Source organism: Malus domestica, chromosome 10 (assembly GCF_042453785.1).
Source record: "Malus domestica chromosome 10, GDT2T_hap1".
Lineage (NCBI taxonomy): Eukaryota > Viridiplantae > Streptophyta > Magnoliopsida > Rosales > Rosaceae > Malus > Malus domestica.
The window spans coordinates 8,815,187-8,838,785 of record NC_091670.1 but is presented as its reverse complement, the minus strand read 5'-3'; the positions used below and the strand labels follow the sequence as shown (position 1 = coordinate 8,838,785).

Below are 23,599 nucleotides of genomic sequence, written 5' to 3'. Positions count from 1 at the left end.
GGTTTATTGGGCTTTCAAGCCCTTTGTTTATTCAAGTTGTCATACAACTTGAGTTAATGGGCTTGACATTCAAATCCCATTGGGCCTTGCCGCCCAAAACTAACCCTAGGTCTATAACGAACTTATTCGTTTGATTAATTAACATATTAATTAATCATAGCCATAAATAAATAATTAAACCATTTAATTATCCATACTCATTTCCGTTGTTTCTTCAATCTCTACCTTACACGGTGTACGATCCATTAGGTTCCTTTTAGCGAGGCAGTGGGCGATTAGAACTCTTTCAAATCGATTGTGAATTGAAACTTACTTTCAATTCTCCCTTTAGTGATTATACACGTTTAGGGCTTCCACAAACCATGAGTGACACCTAGCAGTATGTCATGGTTACCCAAGCTAATCAGAAGAGGTGGAGAACCTATTCAGTTTAGGATTACAATGCAATACGGTCTTTCTCTAATACAATACTCTTGACCACATTGTTTGGTTTGATAGTTTATTCATGTCTACTATCCAATGTGATTCATTTACTTATATGATTACTTTGAATGTGATTTGGAACGACTTCCTAAATCTCATTCATACTCTGGCCAGAGATTCTTAATCATATCATATAGTATTCTCCCTCAAACGGTTTGAAGGTTAGAGATCCCTTGTTGCGCATTCACTTGCCTCCATGGCTAAGTGGCTTAACCCCAACTATGCCGTGGACACCCGCGAATGGAGTGACTTTGACATAATCAAAGATCAAGGACCTAACCACAAGACAACTATGATGCCTCAGGTCAAAGGACTACTTTGCATTATCCCAACCATGAGTTCTCATGTGACATGAGTATGAGAACTCTTCGTTGATCGTGTTCAGTGAACTCATTCCTTATTGAGCACCTACGTACTTGTCTTGGTGTCAGTCACACCAATGACTCGAGACCAGTCACTCTCACTAAGAGAAGACATAGCACATACTGATCTTAACGGACTGTCAATGCCCAATTGGCAATCCTATGATCAGGAACGTTTAGGATATGTATACGAAAGATAATGGTCTCATGAATCTAACTTCTTTAAATTACATTCTCCTAATTACATATTCCTTGGACTCATCGTTTAAGCATATAACATTTATATGAGACGGCTTAAAACAATAATCTATGCCATTGATATTAAACTAGATTAGTTTAACATGTGAAATGTCCGTAAAGTATCATCATATGATTGGTTTTAGGGCACATTTCCAACAATCTCCCACTTGCACTAGAGCCAATCAGCTTGGTCATCAGTGATGATACCTCTTCTGTAGTCATTTCCAAAATGGCTGAGTAGTAGGCCTAGACAATGGATATCTATATGTTATCCATAGAAGCAACCTTGAGAATAACGACGTCACCATTATACATGATTCTCAATCATGTGGTTCAGTCTCTCATTTGAGTTCGGATTGTGATGAGACCTTGATTCCCTGGCTTGAGCTATCGCTCCATTAGTGTCGTAGTGTCGGTACACTAGAGACACTTTCTGGTTGGAACCGAATAGAGAGTTCATTAAATGAACTTTCCCATCCAAACAACATTGTTGTAAGCTTCTATATGGCAATATATTTTGCATTCACAATGGAACACACTAAAGTCATTACTTTTAATGTTTCCATCCAAATATCTCTTTTAGTCATAATAAAGAGATATCTGATTATCTCTTCATTCATAATGAAGAAACATCCAATGATGGATTAGATTCATAATCTAATACATTTACGCTTCCATTTCGTTACTCTAATTCTTCCTCATTCTTTGAGGAATCTATCCTTTAGTATTTCTTAAATACTCAATGACTCACTTGACAGTTTCCATGGTTCTGATCCTGGGCTTGCACTAATATCATCTTGTACCTTTCTAGGTACAACTCATATCAATGTTTTCATACAATATGAAATACGTAAATCACTTTTCTGCGTATGCATAAAGGATTCTATTTACGCATTATTTCTTTGGGAGTCAAAGGGTATGTTCCCTTTGAGAAGAGCTACCTCCTAGTCTTACTAGAGTTGTTCTTCTGATTGAAGTTTATCATCATATAAGAAACTTCCTAGCATCTTTTGTCTATCATTAGGGCTTGATATAATCAAATTATATCCTGAAATCTATCATTATAGATTTACATCCCATATTTATAGACTATGTCTCCCATATACATTCTATCGTTATAGAATGTTTAAAGTCATAACTTTAACGAAAAAGTATTCTTTTTCATTTCCAAAATTAATATATCATATATTTGTGTGTGTGTGTATATATATATATATATATATATATATATTCAATTTTAGGAACATGATTAACTCCCACTAATCTTTTGTAAACCTAGTAAACAAAGGATTCATTTACATCTTTATGAGAAATCAAACGATTTGATCTTTCTCTCATAAGACGTTTATAGCTCCCACTAGCTTGCTAAGATCCATGATGGATGGATCTCTACAACTTACATGTCTTGTGATTCATAGTTTTAGACATATATTATCAAGACTATCTTAATAATGGTTTCGGAAACCCATATTATGTCCAAACATTGAATCACCATTTAGTTATAGCTAGCAATCTTCGAATTAATTGAAACCAAGACTACGTCAAAGATGGTTTCTTCAAAGTCAACCAATCTCTTTGATTGTAGTCACCTTAAGCTACCAATTAGCTATGGAGGTTTCATTATTTCGGGTCAAATGGTACTTTACCATTTCCTTGAGTATATATCGTATATACACTCAATGTAGTCATAAGGATTTTCATTCTTATTTCTTTCAAATTAAGAGGTGTAACTCTATGACATAGTCATAAAGTTCAAACCATTCAACTGAGACGGTTTATAAATCCTTCTCAACTACCTTGGAGCTTGTGGTATAGGAACTAGGTTGTTATATTTGTTTATCACTATCTTGTTTCTCAAAGAACCCATTCTTTGAGTTCTATCCCTCGTTCATGTGCTCTATCTTAGGCAAATCCTAGTGTAGGATTACAATGAACTACCCAACAAACAACATTTGTTAGTTGGTTTATAGAAGTGATATCCAAATGTTAATTTAAGGATACCCACAAGATAATTTTTAAACAAATATTGCTTATTAGCACACAACCCCAAATCTTAACATGATTAAGATTTGTCTTTCTTTCCAACTACATCCTATGGAGTCATGAAAATTTTGGAAGATCTTCTAATTGACAATCATATTGTCTCAGAAGTATATATCCTATATATGGGCAATTAATAATATCTAACGAACTAAATCTTATTCGAGTTCGTTCTTCTCTTAAGGGAGAAATCCATTATCATATGATGCTTCTTTCCTTGATATCTTTCAAGGAAACTGTTCTAAAGTGTTACCTTCCCTTGGATCAAATCTAAAGAGGTAAATACTTTAGACATCTTACTCATCAACTTACATTTCTTGAATTCTTTGAAACCTTTTGCAAAGTATTCGGACTTGTGTTTATTCAAAATAAATGATAGTCCAACCGAGAGTGATCTTCGGTGAATGTCATACAACATGAGTAGTATTATGTTGTGGACAAGTGCCACTAACATCTAAGTGAATTAACCTCAACAACTTTGTGATTCTTTCTTCCTTTCCAAAAGAATAAAGATTCAAACATTTTGCCTCTATACAATTTTAACAAGAAGGCATTGGATCCGGATCTAACGATCCAAAGCATCCATCTATGACCAACTCGTAATTTATGTTTTAGAGGTATCACAACTCAGTTGGGATTAGTCACCACCTTGCAACCTTTTGGGTTTTAAGCATTGTTATATTCTAAATAATTAACACTACCATATCATCTCTACTATAGAGACAATCAATTAGATTACAATAATCTAATCATTCATTAATAAAGAACAATGTTTTGTCAAACAAAACATTCATCCATCCCTTATAGTGATCATAAAGAGGACAACACTTTCATCCTTACTCGGTGTTCGATCCATTAGGTTCCAATTAGCGAGGCAGTGGGCGATTGTTACTCTTAACGATCGATTGTGAATTGAAACAACATTTCAATTCTCCCTTTGTTGAAGATTAGTGTTTGCTAATCTTCAGGGCTTCCACAAACCATGAGTGACACCTAGCAGTATGTCATGGCTACCCAAGCTAAGTAGAAGTGGTTGGAGAACCTATCCAGTTACAATTACAATGCAATACGGTCCTTCTTTAATACAATACTCTTAATCACATTGTTTGAGTGATAGTTTGTTTCATGTCTACTATCCAATATGATACTTCTTTATATGATTCAATTGAATATGATTTGGAACAAACTTCCTAAGTCATATTCATATGCTTTGGCCAAAGACTCCCGAATCATATCTTAGAGTATTCTCCCTCCATCATGGAAGGTTAGAGATCCCTTGTTGTGCATTCATATGCCTACATGACTAGATATCTTGACCCCAACAATGTCGTGGACACTCTTGATGGAATGCCTTTGATATGATCAAAGATCAAGGACCTAACCATTAGACATCTATGATGCTTCAGGTCAAATGACTACTTTGCATATTGCAACTAATGAGTTCTTACATGATATGTATGTTCGAACTCTCTTTTGATCGTTGTTCAGTGTACTCGATTATCCTTTTAAGCACCTACATGTTTGTCTTAGTGTCCAACACTAAATGACTTGAGACTAGTCATACTCACGCTTGAGTTGACATAACACATACTAACCTTAGTGGATTGTCAATGCCCAATTGGTAATCCTATGGCTAGGAACCTTTTAGGAATGAACATAAGAGAAATGTCTCGTTAATCTAACTTACTTAGATCACTTCTCTCTCAAATTAAATACTTTCCTTGGATTCCCTTATTGCTTAAACACATGATACAATAAATAGTGATTAACAATAAGTTTTGCCCTTCATTAAACATATAATAGTTTAATACAATAAGTATTCCAAAAGCTATTACATCAAATGAGTAGCTTTGTGGGCATACTTCCAACACTCTCAATCAAAACATTCAATGCTTAGTTATCACTCTTGTTGGGCCTGGAATGTGCCTCACACAACTCCCCCTGCGAGCATGGTGAATTTCAGTATTAGTTTGAAATATGTCTTTGTGGCTCAAGCTTTCTAACAAAGCTAAGGAAAATGCTGATGGTGACATTGTTGGCCAAGACCAAAAGATTGTAAGTCATTTGGACATGAATAGATCAGTTACTTGAGCCATAAGCCATTCTTCGATTAAGGGTTTGTTTAAGGAGGGTTTAAGTCCATAAGCGGTTCTTTTCTCTGCCTTAGGACCAAGGACTTCTGATTAGTGTTATATGCCATTTTAACATGAATTTAGAACAAAGAAAAATATTGATTTGCTGAAGTTATTAGACAAGAAATAAAGTAAAGCAAATTTTAAGGACATCAAATAATAACTTAAACTGAAATGCTTGGGAGTAAATACTAAAATAACTTGAAACAAAAGTGCAAAGTATTGAAAGACAAAATCTCATACATCAAAGCATTAATATTAAAGATTTGGGCGTGTTTCAACTTCTTCGGCACAACTAGTAGAGGGCTAACACTTGGGAGCATCAACAGCGAATTCATCTTCATATAAAATTTAAATGTTGGAATTCTAAACTTAAGTTTATGCATGTGTCCTCAAATTATTTTACATGAACACAAGCACGTCGATTAATCTAAATCATTGGATTAATTTAATTAGATTAAACGGAATTCAAGTTTCCATTAACCATGGATGTAAATTGAATTATATATGCTTACGTCACCTTGTCATGGTTCCACACACGTGTACTAAAGTAGTCCACAAGAGAGTGGGTCACCTGGGTGTGTCCCACGGCCTAGAAACCCAAAAGAAAATTTTAGTTAAAAACTGGAAGTGGACAATAGGATGTAAAATTTACAAGAATACTCTTGAACATCGTAGTAGATTCTTTGTCATAATAACTCTAAAATTTCATTATGCTTGCACTCATGCCCTCATATCGTCGATTACTTCAAGAATATGTGTATGCGTCTTTGGTCAAGCTCAAACAATAATTATTAGACACTAGGCCTAATTATGAAAATACTAAAGTGAATGGGCATACTTGCCCACTTGTCTATCGAGTCCAAAGAATAGGCCAATGGTATCATAATCTGCAACCCGCAATACTAACAAGCCATTGTTGTCTCAAAAAACAATTGTGGAATCTCAAGGGTTTGAAGTTGCCATTTTGCCCCTAATTGGGAAATGTGGATTAATCGTTTGATGTACGTTTGATTTACGTCTCATTTACGATCACATGTTCGTAAGGACATGTACTACCTAGAATGACGAGAAAAGGTACAAATAGTGACAAGGACTCAGATGTCCACATAGCCCATCAGGGGTATTTTCGTAATTTCCCCGTGTCAGGGAATAAAATACGATAAATTGGGATGGGATGTGAGATCATTTATTTTGTAGATAACTTATCAAGAAAACTAATGAGAAGGGCTCTAAAATTTTGAATTTTAACCAAAAATCATCTAATTACTTTATTTAATGATAAGGAAAAAAAAGGAAAAAAAACCATCGAAAAAACCATGCTTTCTGATTTCTCATTTTCTTTGTTAAAAACCATTTCTAAGTAGGAAATACTTATGACTAAACCACTGGAATAGTAGTTAAATTTCATTTAAGTGCATAAAATTTCCTTTCACTATACTGTCAGCTTTAGCTAGACCTGACATTCGTGTCGTGTTTTCCGTGTTCGTGTCGTTTTCGTGTCATACCCGATATCTTAATGGGTCGTGTCGTGTAACACCCGTTAAAATAAACGGGTAAAATGACCCGACCCGAAATCGACCCGACAATATTAACAGGTAATATAACTAGACCTGTTACCCATTAAGGAAAATATATTTTAAACCAATAAATAATCAAATGAAAAACATAATACTAAATAAGTATATACATACCATATTGTCACATCCAAAACATAAAAACGTATTTTTCTTTTAAGTATATTTTCACTTACCTTAAGTCTTTAATAGTTTTTTAATTAATGTAGAAGTGTACAAAAATATAGAAAAAATATATAAACGCTCGTAATGACAAGCTTTACAACTTTCATGAAAAGTTTAACTTCGAAATTTGCCACTATAATCATATAAATCATAGATCAAAATTTAACCGTTGATTATTGTTTACATTTACACTTCATTGTTCTCATCAAATTTTGTTTTTTCAGATTTTCTTTTTTGAAAACTTGATCTATTAGAGGATGCAGGACGATGAACAGTTTGGATCGTTGATATTATATTCAGAGTTTTACGGTTAGTGAAAATATTGCTTGATGTTTATAAAGTTTCTACAAATTATATGACATCAACTCATATTTCAGTTAACCGTAACTATCGAAACATGATATCAAAGATCTGAACCGTTCATCTTCTTACATCCACCATATGATCATGTTTTCAAAAAAGAAAATTAAAAAAATGAAATTCAGTAAGAAGAATAAAGTGTAAATGGCAATCGACGGTTAAATATAAATTTAAGGTTTATGAATTATAGTGTTGGATTTCGAAGCTGACCCCTTCATGAAAGTTGTAAAGTTTGTCACTATAAGTGATTGTATATTTTTTTTACATTTTTACACTTCTACAATAATTATGATTAATTTTATTAATTTTGCTATCAAATAAAAAACATTATTCATGAAGGTTTGGAGGATTTTAAAAATTTAAACGATAATGTAAGTGTAACCATTATCTACTCGTGGAAGAATAATGATGAATCACGAGTGTTATATATATTCTTTCACATTTTCCATACTTATATGTATGTCTTCTTAGTTCTTGCCTATACAAATATTATATTAGTTTATTTTAATTTTGGACAACAACATATTAAGTAAAATTTATTCTAGTAATGATAATAAGGAACTCTCATAATAAAAATAAATAATGACTAAAACTTTTTTTTTAAACTTATATAGAATAATAATACAAAACTATATATTTAATATAGAATATATTGTATATATTAATATTACTATTGTATTTTATAATAAATCTTTTAGTAATTAAACTTTAAAATTATCAAAATAAATTTTTTCTTAACAGGTCGAAACAGGTTACCCACGTGTTACCCGCGTGTATACCCGTTAAGAACCTGTTATTAACGGGTTCTTAACAGGTCACCCGATAATAACCCGATAAGTTATCATGTTGACCCGAAACCCATTATTTTCGTGTCGTATCACCGTGTCGTGTCAGAAACTGCTGGGTCTAGCTTTAGCCATCTCCCTTCCCATTATTTTTGTAATTCATTAGGGCTTTCAGTATATTTTTGGAAGCTTCTAAAGTTTTCATTTTCATATTTATTACGCACCCATTGTTGGAAAGCTTGCAGAGCTTGAACCCGAAAGAATGGTGAGTTATTTATTTGTTTGTTTTTGTAGTCATTGCTAATGTTAATGAGTTTTCAGTTACACTAAAATTTACTTGGTGGTTTAATCATTGAACAATTTATGAAATTGTACTATCATTGTGTTGAGGAAACTACATAATTCTTACATATTTATGGAGTAATTGCAGGCGACACTTGCTGATATGATTGTGAGTAGAGTGAAGTACCAGTGTTCAGTTTGAGCTATAGTCAGTTTAAGAGATAGTGAAGTATGCGTGTTCAGTTTAAAAAATAGTCAGTTTAAGAAATAATCAATGTTCAGTTTAAAAAATAGTTAGTTTAAGAAATAATCAGTGTTCAATTAAAGACATAGTAATAGTACCAGTGTTCAGTTTAAAAAACAGTGGTAGTGCCCGTGTTCAATTATTGAAAATAATCAGCGTCCAATTTAAGAAATAGTGTGGTACAGTTTTAGAAAAAATCAATATCCAATTTAAAAAATAATCAGTTTAAGAAATATTCAGTGTACAATTTAAGAAATAGTGAGGGAGAGGAGAGTATGTCTGTGTGTGGTGGACGCGCGGCCAGGTCCTGTGCATCAGTTTTTTTTTATTTTTTTATTATATTAAACTTTTGTCATTTTTCATTAAAATTTAAGTGTTTTTTTTTTAAATTAAAGTTTAAGTCTTTTTCATTAAATAAAGATATTAGATGATTTTTTTTGTTAAAATACACTTAGCCCAAGGGCTTTTCATTAAAGCTACCTAACTTATTTTTTTTGGAGAAACGATAATGGTTTTATTCAAAATATTAAGAACACATACAATCATCAAGGAGAGCATGCAGAAGAAAATCTAGAGGCTCCTCAAACCAGCAACTGGTGAAATTAGACAAAAAGGTCAATTTGGCTATTCTATGTGCCGCATCATTGGTAGATCGGCAAACATAGCAAACTTTGGACTATTCAAATCCCTGCAGGCGAGTTTTAATATCATCAATCAGTAAATCAGTGGCAAGAGAACGACTATGTAAACTGCCTTTAGCTTGGACAACCAGTAGCGCATCAAATTGCTCCAAGATAACAAGCTGCCAATTTTTCTGTGCAGCCAACTAAAGCCCTTCTCAAACAGCAAGAATCTCAACCGTGTTAGGTCTAGTCAAGTGAGGTACTTTGCAAGCAAAACTTCAACTACTGGCTTAGTCACTGAACACCACACTGACGCCCCCATAATTTGTAGATGAACAAAAAGAGCCATCCACATTAATCTTGATCCAACGCGCTGGGGGAGGGAGCCAATGAGAAGGAGGCTGCACAATTCGAGGAAAAGAGATAGGCTGAACACTGAGGTAATCAGAAAGATGCAGCCCTGCAAGTTGGCTCACCACTGCGGGTTCTGCAAACTTGTCTTCCCAGAGAAGTGAATTTCGTGCGCGCAAAATAAAACTGGTAATTACTAATAAGAGATCAAATTGACCAGAGGGGAGAGCTATTGCACGGTGGGAGAGCCAGTCCATAAAAGTGGAAGCGGCGGTGCTGCCGGGTCCTGGACAATATTGGATGCGAAAAAAGTAGCTCGTGCGAATAGACAACGATTAAAAACATATAGCGCCGATTCCAGAGGGGAACTACATAAAACACATAAATTATCCACCGCAACCCCTTTTTGTCACCAAATTAGCGCAGGTAGGGAGAATATCCAATGAAGCCTTCCACGCATGAATTTTAATTTTACCTGGGACTTTGGAAAAGCACCCTAACTTATTTTGCAAGTATTATTACCTATATTAGGCATGTTTTACTTTTTTTTTTATTAAAAAAAATGTATACATTAGGCATATTAGGCAATGAATTTATTTATAAGTATATTAATTAGGCAATGAATTTATATTAGGAAAATTAACTAATCATAAATAAATTTATATATAGGATTTGTTATATGATTTAAAGTTAATTTACTTATACTTACAGAAAAGTATAAGTAAATTTTATAATTGTCTTAGTCAACTCTTGAAAGAAAAACTACTGTTTTCAACCCACAAATAGTACACCTATCATTTGAATTTGAAATTTTTCTTTTTTGGTCAAGTGATAAATTATGTTAAATTAGCCATGGACGGGGTTTGAATCTACGCTGTCATGCAAGAGCTCAACATTTTTCCATCACTGTGGTAAAATGCCACTTGCTTTGAATTTTAAAATGTTAGATTGCTTAAAAAAAAGTAGATGAAATAAGGATTTAACGGGAGGATAAAAAAACCCTGAAACCATGCCTATTAAAACTCAACAAAATTCACTCACCATTATTGTAGATAATAATATGATTCATTAACATAATTAGTGTATAGTGGCATAAGCTGTAAATAATTTGTAGTAATAGGTTACTTCCTTGCCTACATGTCAAAAAATTAGAATTTTGGGTTTTATTTGGATGTTAAAGATAGTTGGGTTTATGTTTAGGAAACCAGAATTATAGGGGCCTATATAAAGAACACAAAATTATATGTACAAAAAATTAACTAAATCGGAAACCATCGTTAAGAAATAGAAATCAATGTTTTGATTGAATACTTAATCATCAGTCTCAATCAAAACATGAAATACTTAGTTATCACTCTTAATCAACCGACTATACGAACTCAATTTGATTGAATCCCTTTGTTTGTGAAGGAGGGCCACAGAAATTTAACAATTTGAAAACGAAAGAACAAAGGAAGGTCGCTATAAGCTTTACGTTCGTCGTACTAAGACTGATCCCTACATGTATCTATGATTGATTTTTTTTTTTTTTTTGTTAAACTGGAATTACTCCAGGGCAAAGCCAAAATACACCAGAAAAGCCCACACAAAGGACAAACAACGCTACAAACTAGAGAAACAACATACAACAGAGTGATACATGGTTAAAAACCAACACAGTCAACAACTACATGTCACCCTAAATCACTCCAACACCGACTCTAGTTAATGTGGGCAAGGTAGACCATCTTTGATCAAAATATGTACAATCGAAGATGGGGTCTTTCGACCCAAGTATAATTGCTCATCTCCTAGTACTTCGCAGAAGCTAATCTGTAAGCCACCATATTGGCGGATCGAGGAACCCAAGACCATCTACACTGTTGGAATGACCCCTTCAGTTGCATAGCTTTCCAAAGCACCAGAACTGCCTCCCACCTTCCCTGATAAATGGTATTGCATAAGCTAGAGACAACTTCCTTTGAATCTGATTTAATTATAACCTTCCCTAACTCCAAATGATTAGCAAGCTTGCACCCTTCCAAAATAGTTTTTGCCTCAGCTTCTTGCACTCCCTCTGCCAAAATACTTTGCTTCCTAGCAGCAATAAATTTTCCATTAGAGTCTTTGATCACCGTGGCCACATATCCTTATTTCATTGCTGAGATCCAACTTGCATCAACATTTACTTTGTACCATGAAATCTCGGGTGGAGACCAAACTGAGATTGATTGAGAATCTTGAATCAAATTTGCTTGATTACCTGGAGAAGTTCCCGATCCCACATCAACCCTGTTCGACCTTTTGTTAGCCTCCATGAAAGCAGCATGGCCACAATTAATTTTATGAATTACCTGCAAAGGCAACATAGTCTTCTGATTGAAAATAGCATTACATCTCTCCTTCCAGATATTTCAACATGTGAAAGCCACTTGTGATAAAATTCGGTTCTTATCTTGCTTACTTCCCATATTAGCATTAATTAAAGAATATAACCAATGATCTCCTATGCTGAATTGGAGCCTCCCTGCGATGAATCCAATGATAACCAAACTTAATTGTACACTTACACCTCTTTTCTAAAAGCCAAATGAATCGATCATCACAGGAAAGGTCTCCAATTTGTACCTCTTTTATCTATTCCATCTCACGTTGAGATAGACAAGAACTAATTGTGGAGCCAAAAATAATCACAAGGCGACACATGGATTTTCGGACAAAAGATGACAAAAATACCCTTGAGGCATAACAGGATTCCTACGCGCGAGTAGCGGGTATCATCCCTCAACCAAGTCAAAAATGCCCAAAATAGGTAACAATTCAAAACCTATCTCATCAAATCCCTTCTACAGGGTAACTTCCAAAACCTATTTCATTCCATATATTTTTTTTACCTCATTTTCCCTTTTTTAGCTAATCAATTAGCTAATTATCTTAATCATTCCATAACTCCCCAAATAATTTCTTTCAAAATATGTTAATTAGTCAATTAATAGATTTATTACCTAATTAATCTATTAATGGCTAATTAACCACAATTTACATAAAAAAAATACCTAAATGGCCGGTCCCTATTCTCCTAATAGGGTCGGCCATATCCCTATATATAGCTCACCATTCTCTCCCAAAAACTACTTCCAACTCTTGCTAAAATTCTCTAGAATTCTCAAACACTTTTTCTCTCTAAATTCTAACTTTGGCATCAGAGGTTCTTCGGCCAAAGCCCCCCCCCCCAAAAATCATCATGGGCGTGTGAGGCTTTTGGCCTTGACCTAAGGTGTTAATTGTTTTGTAGGTGCAATTTTGTCCAAAATCAAGGAGGAAGAAATTTGCATCCACACTAATGGGTTGGAGGTCTCATTCATGAGAAGATGGCCTAATTATGGAAGCAATATTCTGGCTCCAATTTATATTAGAAGACTCTGAAGGATAAGGATGTCTATTCAGTAAAGAAGGAATCCAACGATCCACCCAAAGCCTTATATTTCTACCATTCATCACCTGCCACTGGCCTCCTCTCAAAAGAATCTTTCTCCCTTCCAATAAACTTGCCTAAGCCCACGAGGCCCTACTTCCTTTTCTAGCCTTGAAAAATGAAGAATGAGGAAAGTATCTTGCTTTCATAAATTTGACCCATAAAGAAGCAGGCTCCATCAACATTCTCCAACACTATTTTGCCAACAAAGCAACATTAAACTCTTGTAAACTCTCTCTTTCCCGTGCTCTCTCTCTTCTTACAAACTCTCTCTCTTCACTCTCCTCCGTATGGACCATCTTGAAACTGAGCCAAATCTTCATAGATCGAGGAAGAAAATGGTACCATTGTGTTCGTGAGGACCCTATGAGTTCAAAGGTACCCATTTCAGGTAAGAACTCGTTCGATTTCATGTTGAAAACTCAAGCTCTGAGTTGAACACTATTCATGAACTTTTGAATTGTTATGTTTTAGGACAATCCAAGCTTTCAGCGAACTCTAGGAGGTTCTCACGAAGCTCGCAGTGCTTCGTTGGCTTGGTTTTGACGTCGGGATCACGAGGTTCGAAGGTGGCCGGTTTTGATGATATTTTTCCGACGTGTTTTCGAATTATTTGAGGCTCCAAAGAGGTATAACCTTCTTCCTCTTGAAATTTGTGACATTTGGGTGAAAATTTCGTAGAAAATGGTGCAAAAACGAGAGAGAAATAGGCAGTTGCAGGTCTGCCCAGAATCCTGCGCCGGTGGCATTATTCCGGCGTCTGGAGGTTAAAGGTGATGCGCATGAGGGCGCGTGATGCCGTGCCCTTACCGGCGTGTGAGGGCGCATGAGCTATAGGAAAAATTTTCTAAAAATATCATGATGTTCGTGAGGTTGTGTAGGTCACGTTGGTATATTCATATACCCATTTTGAGCTATGTATGAGAAGTTATTAACTAGTTTTGCCTATATGCTTTATAATAACGTTTTTATAGTTAATTCGCATATAGGTGAGACTTATCACGAGGACGAGCGTATCCACGAGCAACTCGGGGGTTACGACCGTTGACATATCAGTGAGTGGGCTTTTGTTTTCAGTATATAGTTATATACTTGATATATTTCCCCGAAATGCATTTTAAAGAAAGTATGCTTTGAAATAATATGCCAAATGCCTTTATATTCTGAATATGCATTTCATGGTTGCATATATATATAATTGTGGTGCTGTGGAGGCACAGGTAAGTTATGTTTGGTTTAGGTGAACTACGAACGACTTGATCCCTATTTAGGGTACGTAGGCAGTCTAACGAGAGATTAGGTGCAGCCATTCAATAAATGAGATGAACATGTTGATTGTCTATATGAGATATGATTGAGAAACGATGAGCTCATAAACCTGCACCCCCAGGTGATTGCGATTTAGCCAGAGAAAGTTGGCACAGGCCTGTATATTATGTCACCTATCGCACCATATGCTTACATTAGATCCAGTTTAGGTGCACAGTCTTGTTGTATAGACCACTATAGGTGGTTCCGACTCGTAGGTGACTAACGATTTATCGCATAGCTAGTATGAGGGCGTAGCATTGAGCATAACTATATGACACCCAACCTTGTCGTATAGACCATTTCAGTGGTTCCGACTTATGTGCAGTATGTTGCCGTATTAGTCATAGTAGTGACTCCGGCTAAATTGAGTTTGAGCTAGGAATTCAGCCGTACAGACTACCACAGCAGTTCCGGCTAACATATCACATTTCTATGAAATTATCCTTACCTGAATGGTTTACTCTATTATATCTTGGCATGGCATATATACATATTAATATGATTATGTAAAGCATGAGTTGAATTGTTATATTTTGGATATATATATGTATATGCTTATATCTTGATTCTGGGAAAATTATACATGTTTTACAGCGAGAGGTTAATTATATTGTTAAATGAAATGATTTTGTGAAACATTTATTTTTGCCTACTCACGTTTTCTGTTTTGCGCCCCTCCAGGTTTTAAGTAAGATTGTTGTTGGTGGCTAGAGGACGTCGGCAGTTCTGACTTATCCATATAATAGTAGGACATTCCTAGTACTGTATAACTAGTACTTGTTCTACTGGACTGCACCTAGACTTTATGCTCTAAATTAGGAGTGTTTACTGTTGTAACTAACTCCTATCATTTTATGGCTAGTAGTGCACTCTAGATTGTGGTTTTTAATTATTCGTATATTTACTATCTTTATCACTTCCGTAATGTGCACATGGTTACATCATTCTCACGTGATAACCAGCATGCCTTGACCTCGGTCGGGGTGTGTCAGTTTGGTATCAGAGCCTAGGTTTAGCAATCCTGTATAATTCTTGAATGTTTTAATCCTTGTGATGTCTTATGTTAGAACTATGCCGCCTCGTAGAGAGCCTCGTCAACCAGCTGAATTTAGGTTCCCTGATATTGCTCAATTAGGGGAAACTATAGTTTCTGTCATTCAGACAACATTCTGTACTTCTCAGAAGACACCTCTTGAGACAGTTCATAATCTAAAATTGAATACCTTCATGGGAAATGAAGGTCATGAGAGGGCGGAAAAATGGTTGAATCATGTGGAGAAGACCTTTCAGGTGATGCAGAGTCAGGGGAATCTTCCTCTAGATAGGTGGGTCGAGACGACTACCTGGTTTTTTGGAGAATAGCCTGCATCCTGGTGGAGACAAGAGTCTTACGAGATGACCCTAGAAGAGATTGTGGACTGGGGAGTATTTAAGGAGCGGTTTCAGAAAAGGTTCATTCCTCCTGCATATATCAATTTTAAGAAACAGGAGTTTACTCATCTGAGGCAAGGAAAGATGTCTGCTAATGAGTATTACAGGATGTTTACTGATCTGTCTAGATATAATCCGGAGGTTGCTGCTAATCTGGTAGAGATGCTTCGCCATTTCAGTTTGGGTACTAAGAAGAAATGGTGTTCCATAGCGACATCGACTCAATGTGCCTCTTACCAGGAGTTTTATTAGATTCTATTGAGGATTGAGGCTTCAGAGAACATGCCTAGTGAGAGTGAGGATGAGGAAGGAAATAATGGGGGCCAGAGGCGAGATAATAAAGGAAAATGGCAAGCTTTTCAGGGACCCCGCCCAGAACTTTAAGAAGGGTGGTGGCAGTTCTAGCTCTTCTAATGGAGGATTGAGTACCAATATGCAGATGAGATGTGGCAGGTTTACTGGAGGCCCTAAGTTCCAGAGACAGAGAGATTTTGGTGGCTCAAGTGGATCTGGTGCTCTCTTATGCCGCATGTGTAATAATCAGCATTTTGGGGAGTGTAGAAGAGGCAGCAATGGATGTTATACTTATGGACAAATGGGTCATAGGGCTGCTCAATGTCCTCAGAGTCAGCAGAGACCCCAGCAGTCTTTCTTCCCACTATCTGCACCTACCCAGTACGCTTCAGGATCTGGTGGTTATACTCAGACTGGACGAGGAGGTGCCTACCGCTACCAGGGTGACGCCGCTTCCTACACCTCTGGACAGCAGCAGTACTATCAGGATCCTCACTATCAGAGTGGATATCCTCAGCATCAGGGAGGATATATGTCTTATCAGCCTCTTTCAGCCGGAGAATCTCATTGGTATCAAGGGGGACAGCCCCAGCAGGGAGAGATTGTTGCTAGTAGTGCAGGATCTTCGAGGCAGTTAAGTCAGCAGAGGCAGGGACGTGGTATTCATGCCAACAGAGGTCGCGGTGGACGACAGCAGAGTCAGGGGTGTATCCACAACATGTCACTACAAGATGCTCAGAATAATCCAGATTTAATTATAGGTATGTTAAATATTCTTGGTCATTTTGCTAGAGTATTGATTGATTATGGTGCTACACATTCAGTTATTTCTTATACATTTGCTCAAGTGACATAACCCCATCCTACACCTCTAGGATATGATTTAGAGTTTTCTATGCCTAGAGGGGATATATGTTTTGTGGATCGGGTATATCCAGGATGTCCAGTGGTAGTAGAGGATGTAATTATGCCGGCTAATCTTATACCGTTGGATAGTATGGATTTTGATGTGATTTTGGGCACTGATTGGTTGTACTATAATCGTGCCAAGATAGATTGTTATGGGAAGACAATCACATTTAATTGTCTTGGATTACCTGAAGTTACATTTGTAGGAAAGCCTAGTGGGGTGAGACATGGTATTATTTCAGTCATGAAAGCAAAGAGAATGTTGTTAAAAGGTTGTCAGGGATATTTAGCTCATGTGGTGCTAAATGATGATACTCCTAGTAGTGTGGAGGATGTTCGTTTGGTCAGATATTTTCCGGATGTATTCCCAGAGGATTTGCTTGGATTGCCGCTAGATAGAGAAGTGGAGTTTGTTATTGATCTGCTTCCAGGTATGAATCCTATATCCTTGACTTCTTACAGAATGGCTCATGCTGAATTAAGATAATTGAAAGTATAGTTATAAGAGTTAGTGGATAAATGTTTTATTCAGCCGAGTACTTCACCTTGGGAAGCTCCAGTTTTATTTGTGAGGAAGAAAGATGGAACTTTGAGGCTATGCATTGATTACAGGCAATTGAATCAGGTGACCATTAAGAACCGTTAACCATTGCCTCGTATAGATGATTTGTTTGATCAGCTCAGAGGTGCCTGTGTATTTTCTAAGATTGATTTGAGGTCGGGTTACTATCAGTTGAAGATTAAAAATGAAGATGTCCCTAAAACCACATTTAGTACTCGATATGATCATTATGAGTTTCTTGTGATGCCATTCAGGTTAACTAATACACCAGCAGCTTTTATAGATTTGATGAATCGAGTATTCCAGCCATATTTGGACAGGTTTGTTATTGTCTTCATTAACGATATCCTGGTATACTCTAAGTTTAAGGCTGAGCATGTTAGACATCTGAAGTTGGTGTTGAGCAGTTTGAGGGAACACCAACTATATGCTAAGTTTAGCAAATGTGAATTTTGGTTGAATCAAGTGGCATTTTTGGGACATGTCATTTCTACTCAAGGCATTCAAGTGGATTCTCAGAAAGTGGCAGTTGTGGAGAATTGGGAGCAATCTCGAACCGTCACCGAGGTACGGAGTTTTCTTAGCTTAGCAGGCTATTATAGACGGTTCGTTAAGGATTTTTCAGTGATTGCTTTGCCACTTACGAGGTTGACTCGAAAAGATGTTAAGTTTGAGTGGGATAATAAATGTGAGCAAAGTTTCCAATAGTTGAAGTACTATCTCATCCATGCACCTGTTCTAGCACTTTCAGATGATAGCGGTAATTATGAGGTCTATAGTGATGCTTCTCTGAATGGTTTGGGTTGTGTATTGATGCAACATGGTAGGGTAATTGCTTATGCTTCGAGACAAATGAAACCTCATGAGAAGAATTACCCTACGCATAATTTAGAGTTAACGGCTATCATCTTTGTCTTGAAGATTTGGAGACATTATCTTTATGGTGAGAAATGTAAGATCTTCACAAATCATAAGAGTATCTAGTATCTGTTTACTCAGAGAGATCTTAATCTTCGTCAGCGGATATGGATTGAGTTACTTAGTGACTATGATTGCACGATTGAGTATCACCCTGGTCGTGTCAATGCAGTGGCTGATGCACTTAGCAGGAAGACTTCAGCTAGACTTAATGCCATCTATGATTTTCATGTTCCTCTCCTAGCAGAGTTGAGATCCACTAGAGTGGAGTTAGGAGTGGAAGATCGAGAAGAAGCCTTGCTTGCTAATTTTCAGGTTAGGCCAGTTTTAATTGATCGTGGGCTTGAGGCTCAGATGAATGATGAGGAGACTTAGGAAATAATTCAAGTAAGGCATCAAGGCAAAAAGAAAGATTTTGAGATTCGAGAAACTGATGGCATGCTTATGCAGGAAATCAGAATGTATGTGCCGAATAAAGAAAGAAATTTTGGATAAAGCATATATTTCGGCATATGCGATTCATCCAGGAGGTACTAAGATGTATCATACCATTAGACCATTTTATTATTGGCCAGGTATGAAAAGAGAAATTGCCGAATATGTGAGCAGGTGTGCCATTTACCAACAGGTTAAAGCTGAAAGGAAAAAGTCGTTTGGGTTGATGCAGCCACTTGCCATTCCATAGTGGAAATGGGAAAATATTACTATGGATTTTGTGTATAAGCTTCCTCACACACAAAATGGTTCTGACGGCATTTGGGTGGTAGTTGATCGGCTTACGAAGTGAACACATTTTATTCCAGTGAGGGAAAAGTATTCGTTAAGCCGATTAGCTAAGTTATTTATATCATAGATTGTGAAGTATCATGGTGTGCCAGTTAATATTATCTCGGATCGGGATCCCAGATTTACTTCCAAGTTCTGGATAGCATTCCAAGAAGCTTTTGGTCCGAGATTGCTTTATAGTACGACATATCATCCTCAGACAGATGGACAATCTGAGAGGACTATTCAGACATTAGAGGATATGTTAAGATCTTCAGTGCTGCAGTTTGGAGATAGTTGGCATGATTGTTTGGATTTGATGGAGTTCGCCTACAACAACAGTTATCATTCGAGCATTGGTATGGCACCATTTAAGGCACTTTATGGGAAATCTTGTCATACGCCTCTATGTTGGTCAAAGGTTGGCAAAAAAGTTTCAGTGGGCCCTGAGATTGTGGATGTGACTACTCAAAATGTTCAGGTAATTAAGTCTAACCTGAAGCTATCACCTTGGAGAGGTGTTGTATGATTTGGAAAGAAAGGAAAATTGAGTCATAGGTGCATTGGACCATATATGATCACCGAGCGAGTCGGTGAGGTTGCTTACAGGCTTGAGTTACCTCCAGAGTTATCCAAGTTGCAGGATGTATTTCATTTTTCGATGCTTCGACATTATGTTTCAGATCCTTCACATGTGATTCCTCCTCAACCTTTGGAAATTAATCAGGATTTGACTTATGATGAGGAACCAATGACTCTATTGGATTGGAAGGATAAGGAACTAAGGAACAAGACCGTCCGTTTGGTAAAGGTGTTATGGAGAAATCATTCAGTAGAAGAAGCTACTTGGGAGACAGAAGATCGGATGAGAAAGATGTATCCACGCTTGTTTTACGATTATTAGTGGATGTAGTGGTTGTATGTAATTTCGAGGACGAAATTTTATAAGTTGGGAGATTATCACAGCCCGTCCCAGAAATGTACTTTATTTTATCATTGTGGTTAGGAAAAGACAAATTTACCCTTGAGCGTCGGATGTGTGTTTGTGTGGAGTTAAAGAATTGAGTCAATTAGTCTTATCCCTAAATAATTGGACCCAATTAGAACTAAAAGATTAAAGAGTTGGGATTGGTGTGCATTTTTGGACCACACAAATCCATGCCCTTCTCTCTCTTTCCCGTTCTTTCTATCTCATCTTGCGGAATCTCTCTCTCTTCACTCTCATTCGTACGGACCACCTTGAAACTGAGCCAAATCTTCATAGATCGAGGAAGAAAATGGTACCATTGTGTTCGTGAGGACCGTACGAGTTCAAAGGTACCCATTTCAGGTAAGAACTCGTTCGATTTCACGTTGAAAACTCAACCTCCGAGTTGAACACTATTCATGAACTTTTGAATGGTTATGTTTTAGGACAATCCAAGCTTTCAGTGAACTCTAGGAGGTTCTCACGAAGCTCGGAGTGCTTCGTTGGCTCGGTTTTGACGTCGGGATCACGAGGTTCGAAGGTGGTCGATTTTGATGAGATTTTTCTAACGTGTTTTCGAAGGATTTGAGGCTCCAAAGAGGTATAACCTTCTTCCTCTTGAAATTTGTGACATTTAGGTGAAAATTTCGTAGAAAATGGTGCTAAAACGAGAGAGAAATGGGCAGTTGCAGGTCTACCCAGAATCCGGCGCCGGTGGCACTATTCCAGCGTCTAGAGGTTGAAGGTGATACAGGTGAGGGCGCGTGATGCTGTGCCCTCCCTGGAGCGTGAAGGCGTGTGAGCTATAGGAAATTTTTTCTAAAAATATCACGATGTTCGTGACGTTGTGTAGGTCACATTGGTATATTCATATACCCATTTTGAGCTATGTATGAGAAGTTATTAGCTAGTTTTGCCTATATGCTTTAAAATAACATTTTTATAGTTAATTCGCATATATGTGAGACTTATCAAGAGGACGAGCATATCCACAAGTGACTCGGGGGTTACGACCCGTCGACATATCAGTAAGTGGGCTTTTGTTTTCAGTATATAGTTATATACTTGATATATTTCCCAGAAATGCATTTTAGAAAGTATGCTTTGAAATAATATGTCAAATGCCTTTATATTCTGAATATGCATTTCATGGTTGCATATATATATAATTGTGGTGCTGTGGAGGCACAAGTAAGTTATGTTTGGTTTAGGTGAACTACGAACGGCTTGATCCCTGTTTAGGGTACGCAGGCAGTCTAACGAGAGGTAGGTGCAGCCATTCAATAAATGAAATGAACATGTTGATTGTCTATATGAGATATGATTGAGAAACGATAAGCTCATAAACCTGCACCCCCGGGTGATTGCGATTTAGTCAGAGAGAGTTGGCACATGCCTGTATATTATGTCACCTCCCGCACCATATGCTCACATTGGATCCAGTTTAGGTGCACAATCTTGTCGTATAGACCACTATAGGTGGTTCCGACTCGTAGGTGACTAACGATTTATCGCATAGCTAGTATAAGGGCGTAGCATTGAGCATAACTATATTACACTCAACCTTGTCGTACAGACCATTTCAGTGGTTCCGACTTATGTGCAGTATATTGCCGTATAGGTCATAGTAGTGACTCTGGCTAGATTGAGTTTGAGCTAGGAATTCCAGCAAACATAGCACATTTCTATGAAATTATCCTTACCTGAATGGTTTACTCTATTATATCTTGGCATGACATATATACATATTAATATGATTATGTAAAGCATGAGTTGAATTGTTATATTTCGGATATATATATGTACATGCTTATATCTTGATTCTGGGAAAATTATACATGTTTTACAGCGAGGGGTTAGTTATATTGTTAAATGAAATGGTTTTGTGAAACATTGGTTTTTGCCCACTCACGTTTTCTGTTTTGCGCCCCTCCAGGTTTTAAGTAAGATTGTTGTTAGTGGCTAAATGACGTCGGTAGTTCTGACTTATCCATATAATAGTAGGACATTCCTGGTACTGTATAACTAGTACTTGTCCTACTGGACTGCACCTAGACTTTATGCTTTGAATTAGGAGTGTTTACTGTTGTAACTAACTCCTATCACTTTCTGGCTAGTAGTGCATTCTAGATTGTGGTTTTTAATTATTCGTATATTTGCTATCTTTATCGTTTCCGCAATGTGCACATGGCTACGTCACTCTCACGTGACGGCCAGCATGCCTTAACCTAGGTCGGGGTGTGTCAAAAATGTGCAGGAAATTTGAAAATATTCATTTGATAAACTGAAGCAGCTTGAGCAACAGCTTTAATCAGTACTTATTTACTCGCATGCGATAACAATTTCTGTTTCCATCCCTGAATCTTTCTCAATAATCGATCTTTAATATATCCCAATGCTTGACATTTAGACCTACCCCAAATTGTTGGCAGACCCAGATAAGTACCAAGGTTATCAACAATGGGCATCCCAAGTATCCCACCCATCTCCTCCATAACTGTCCTTGGGGTATGTGCACTAAAATAAACACTTGATTTGTTAAGACTAACTTGTTGACCCGAGACAGCACAATAAGCTTTTAGGATCTACACAATATTCCTGCAATTTTGTTGATTTGCCTGGAGAAAAATAAAGGTATCATCCGCAAAGAACATATGCGAAATGCATGGACTAATTGAACTAATTTTGATTCCACTAAGATAATTCAAATCCACCGTTCTTTAAATAAGCGAAGAAAGAACATCACTTACAAACAAAAATAGATAGGGTGAGAGAGGATCCCTTTGACGAAGACCCCATGATGGTAGAAATTTCCTGCCAGGTTTGCCATTAATTAAAAGGAAAACTAATGAAAAAGGCTTGAAAAGTTTGAGTTTTAACCACAAACCATGTAATACCTTTATTTAATGGTTAGGACAAAGCCCAATACTAATCAGACTAATTAAAATGGCCCAAATATTGAGTTTACGATTTTATCCCTAACGGCAAGCTTTTGTCCGTTAGTCTCTCTTCATTATGGATCTTTCTCATATTCTTTCCCCATTTTTGCCTAACATTCAAAACCTTCCATTTTTCTTTCTAATCTTGCATAGCAACTCCATTTCTATCACTATGTAAAAACCACAGCTTCGACCCCAAACCTAATTTTGAGTAGTCTCAATCTCTGTGAAAATCGGTAACGATCTCTTACAAGCAAAACGGTATGATTTTGTCACTCTCTCTCTCTCCCTCCCTCCCAAAATTTCTCTCTCTCTCTCTCTCTTCTCTGTAAAGATGAGCAAGGGATCTGCACTTTCATCGACATCGGCAAAAATGACAAAGGTGAATTTCTACCCTTCCCTCCT

The 23,599-nt window shown here is 36.8% G+C and overlaps 1 protein-coding gene across 1 annotated transcript; it reads left to right on the top strand.

Annotated features, from left to right (window-relative positions):
• The first annotated feature begins 16,156 nt into the window (after positions 1-16,156).
• Positions 16,157-18,898, top strand: LOC139188540 (uncharacterized). The gene is made up of 5 exons (XM_070806132.1): positions 16,157-16,895; positions 17,010-17,474; positions 17,706-17,956; positions 18,314-18,433; positions 18,605-18,898. Exons 1-5 carry the CDS (start codon positions 16,157-16,159, stop codon positions 18,896-18,898), a joined length of 1,869 nt encoding a protein of 622 aa, XP_070662233.1.
• The last annotated feature ends 4,701 nt before the right edge of the window (positions 18,899-23,599 follow it).

Bases quoted from the DNA above. Each gene is read 5' to 3' on its own strand.
- LOC139188540 (XM_070806132.1), top strand. From the start codon at position 16,157: ATGGGGGCCAGAGGCGAGATAATAAAGGAAAATGGCAAGCTTTTCAGG. The intron at 16,896-17,009 runs GTATGTTAAATA...CTACACCTCTAG, and splicing joins TAATCCAGATTTAATTATAG to GATATGATTTAGAGTTTTCT. The intron at 17,957-18,313 runs GTATACTCTAAG...AGTTTCCAATAG, and splicing joins TCTTCATTAACGATATCCTG to TTGAAGTACTATCTCATCCA.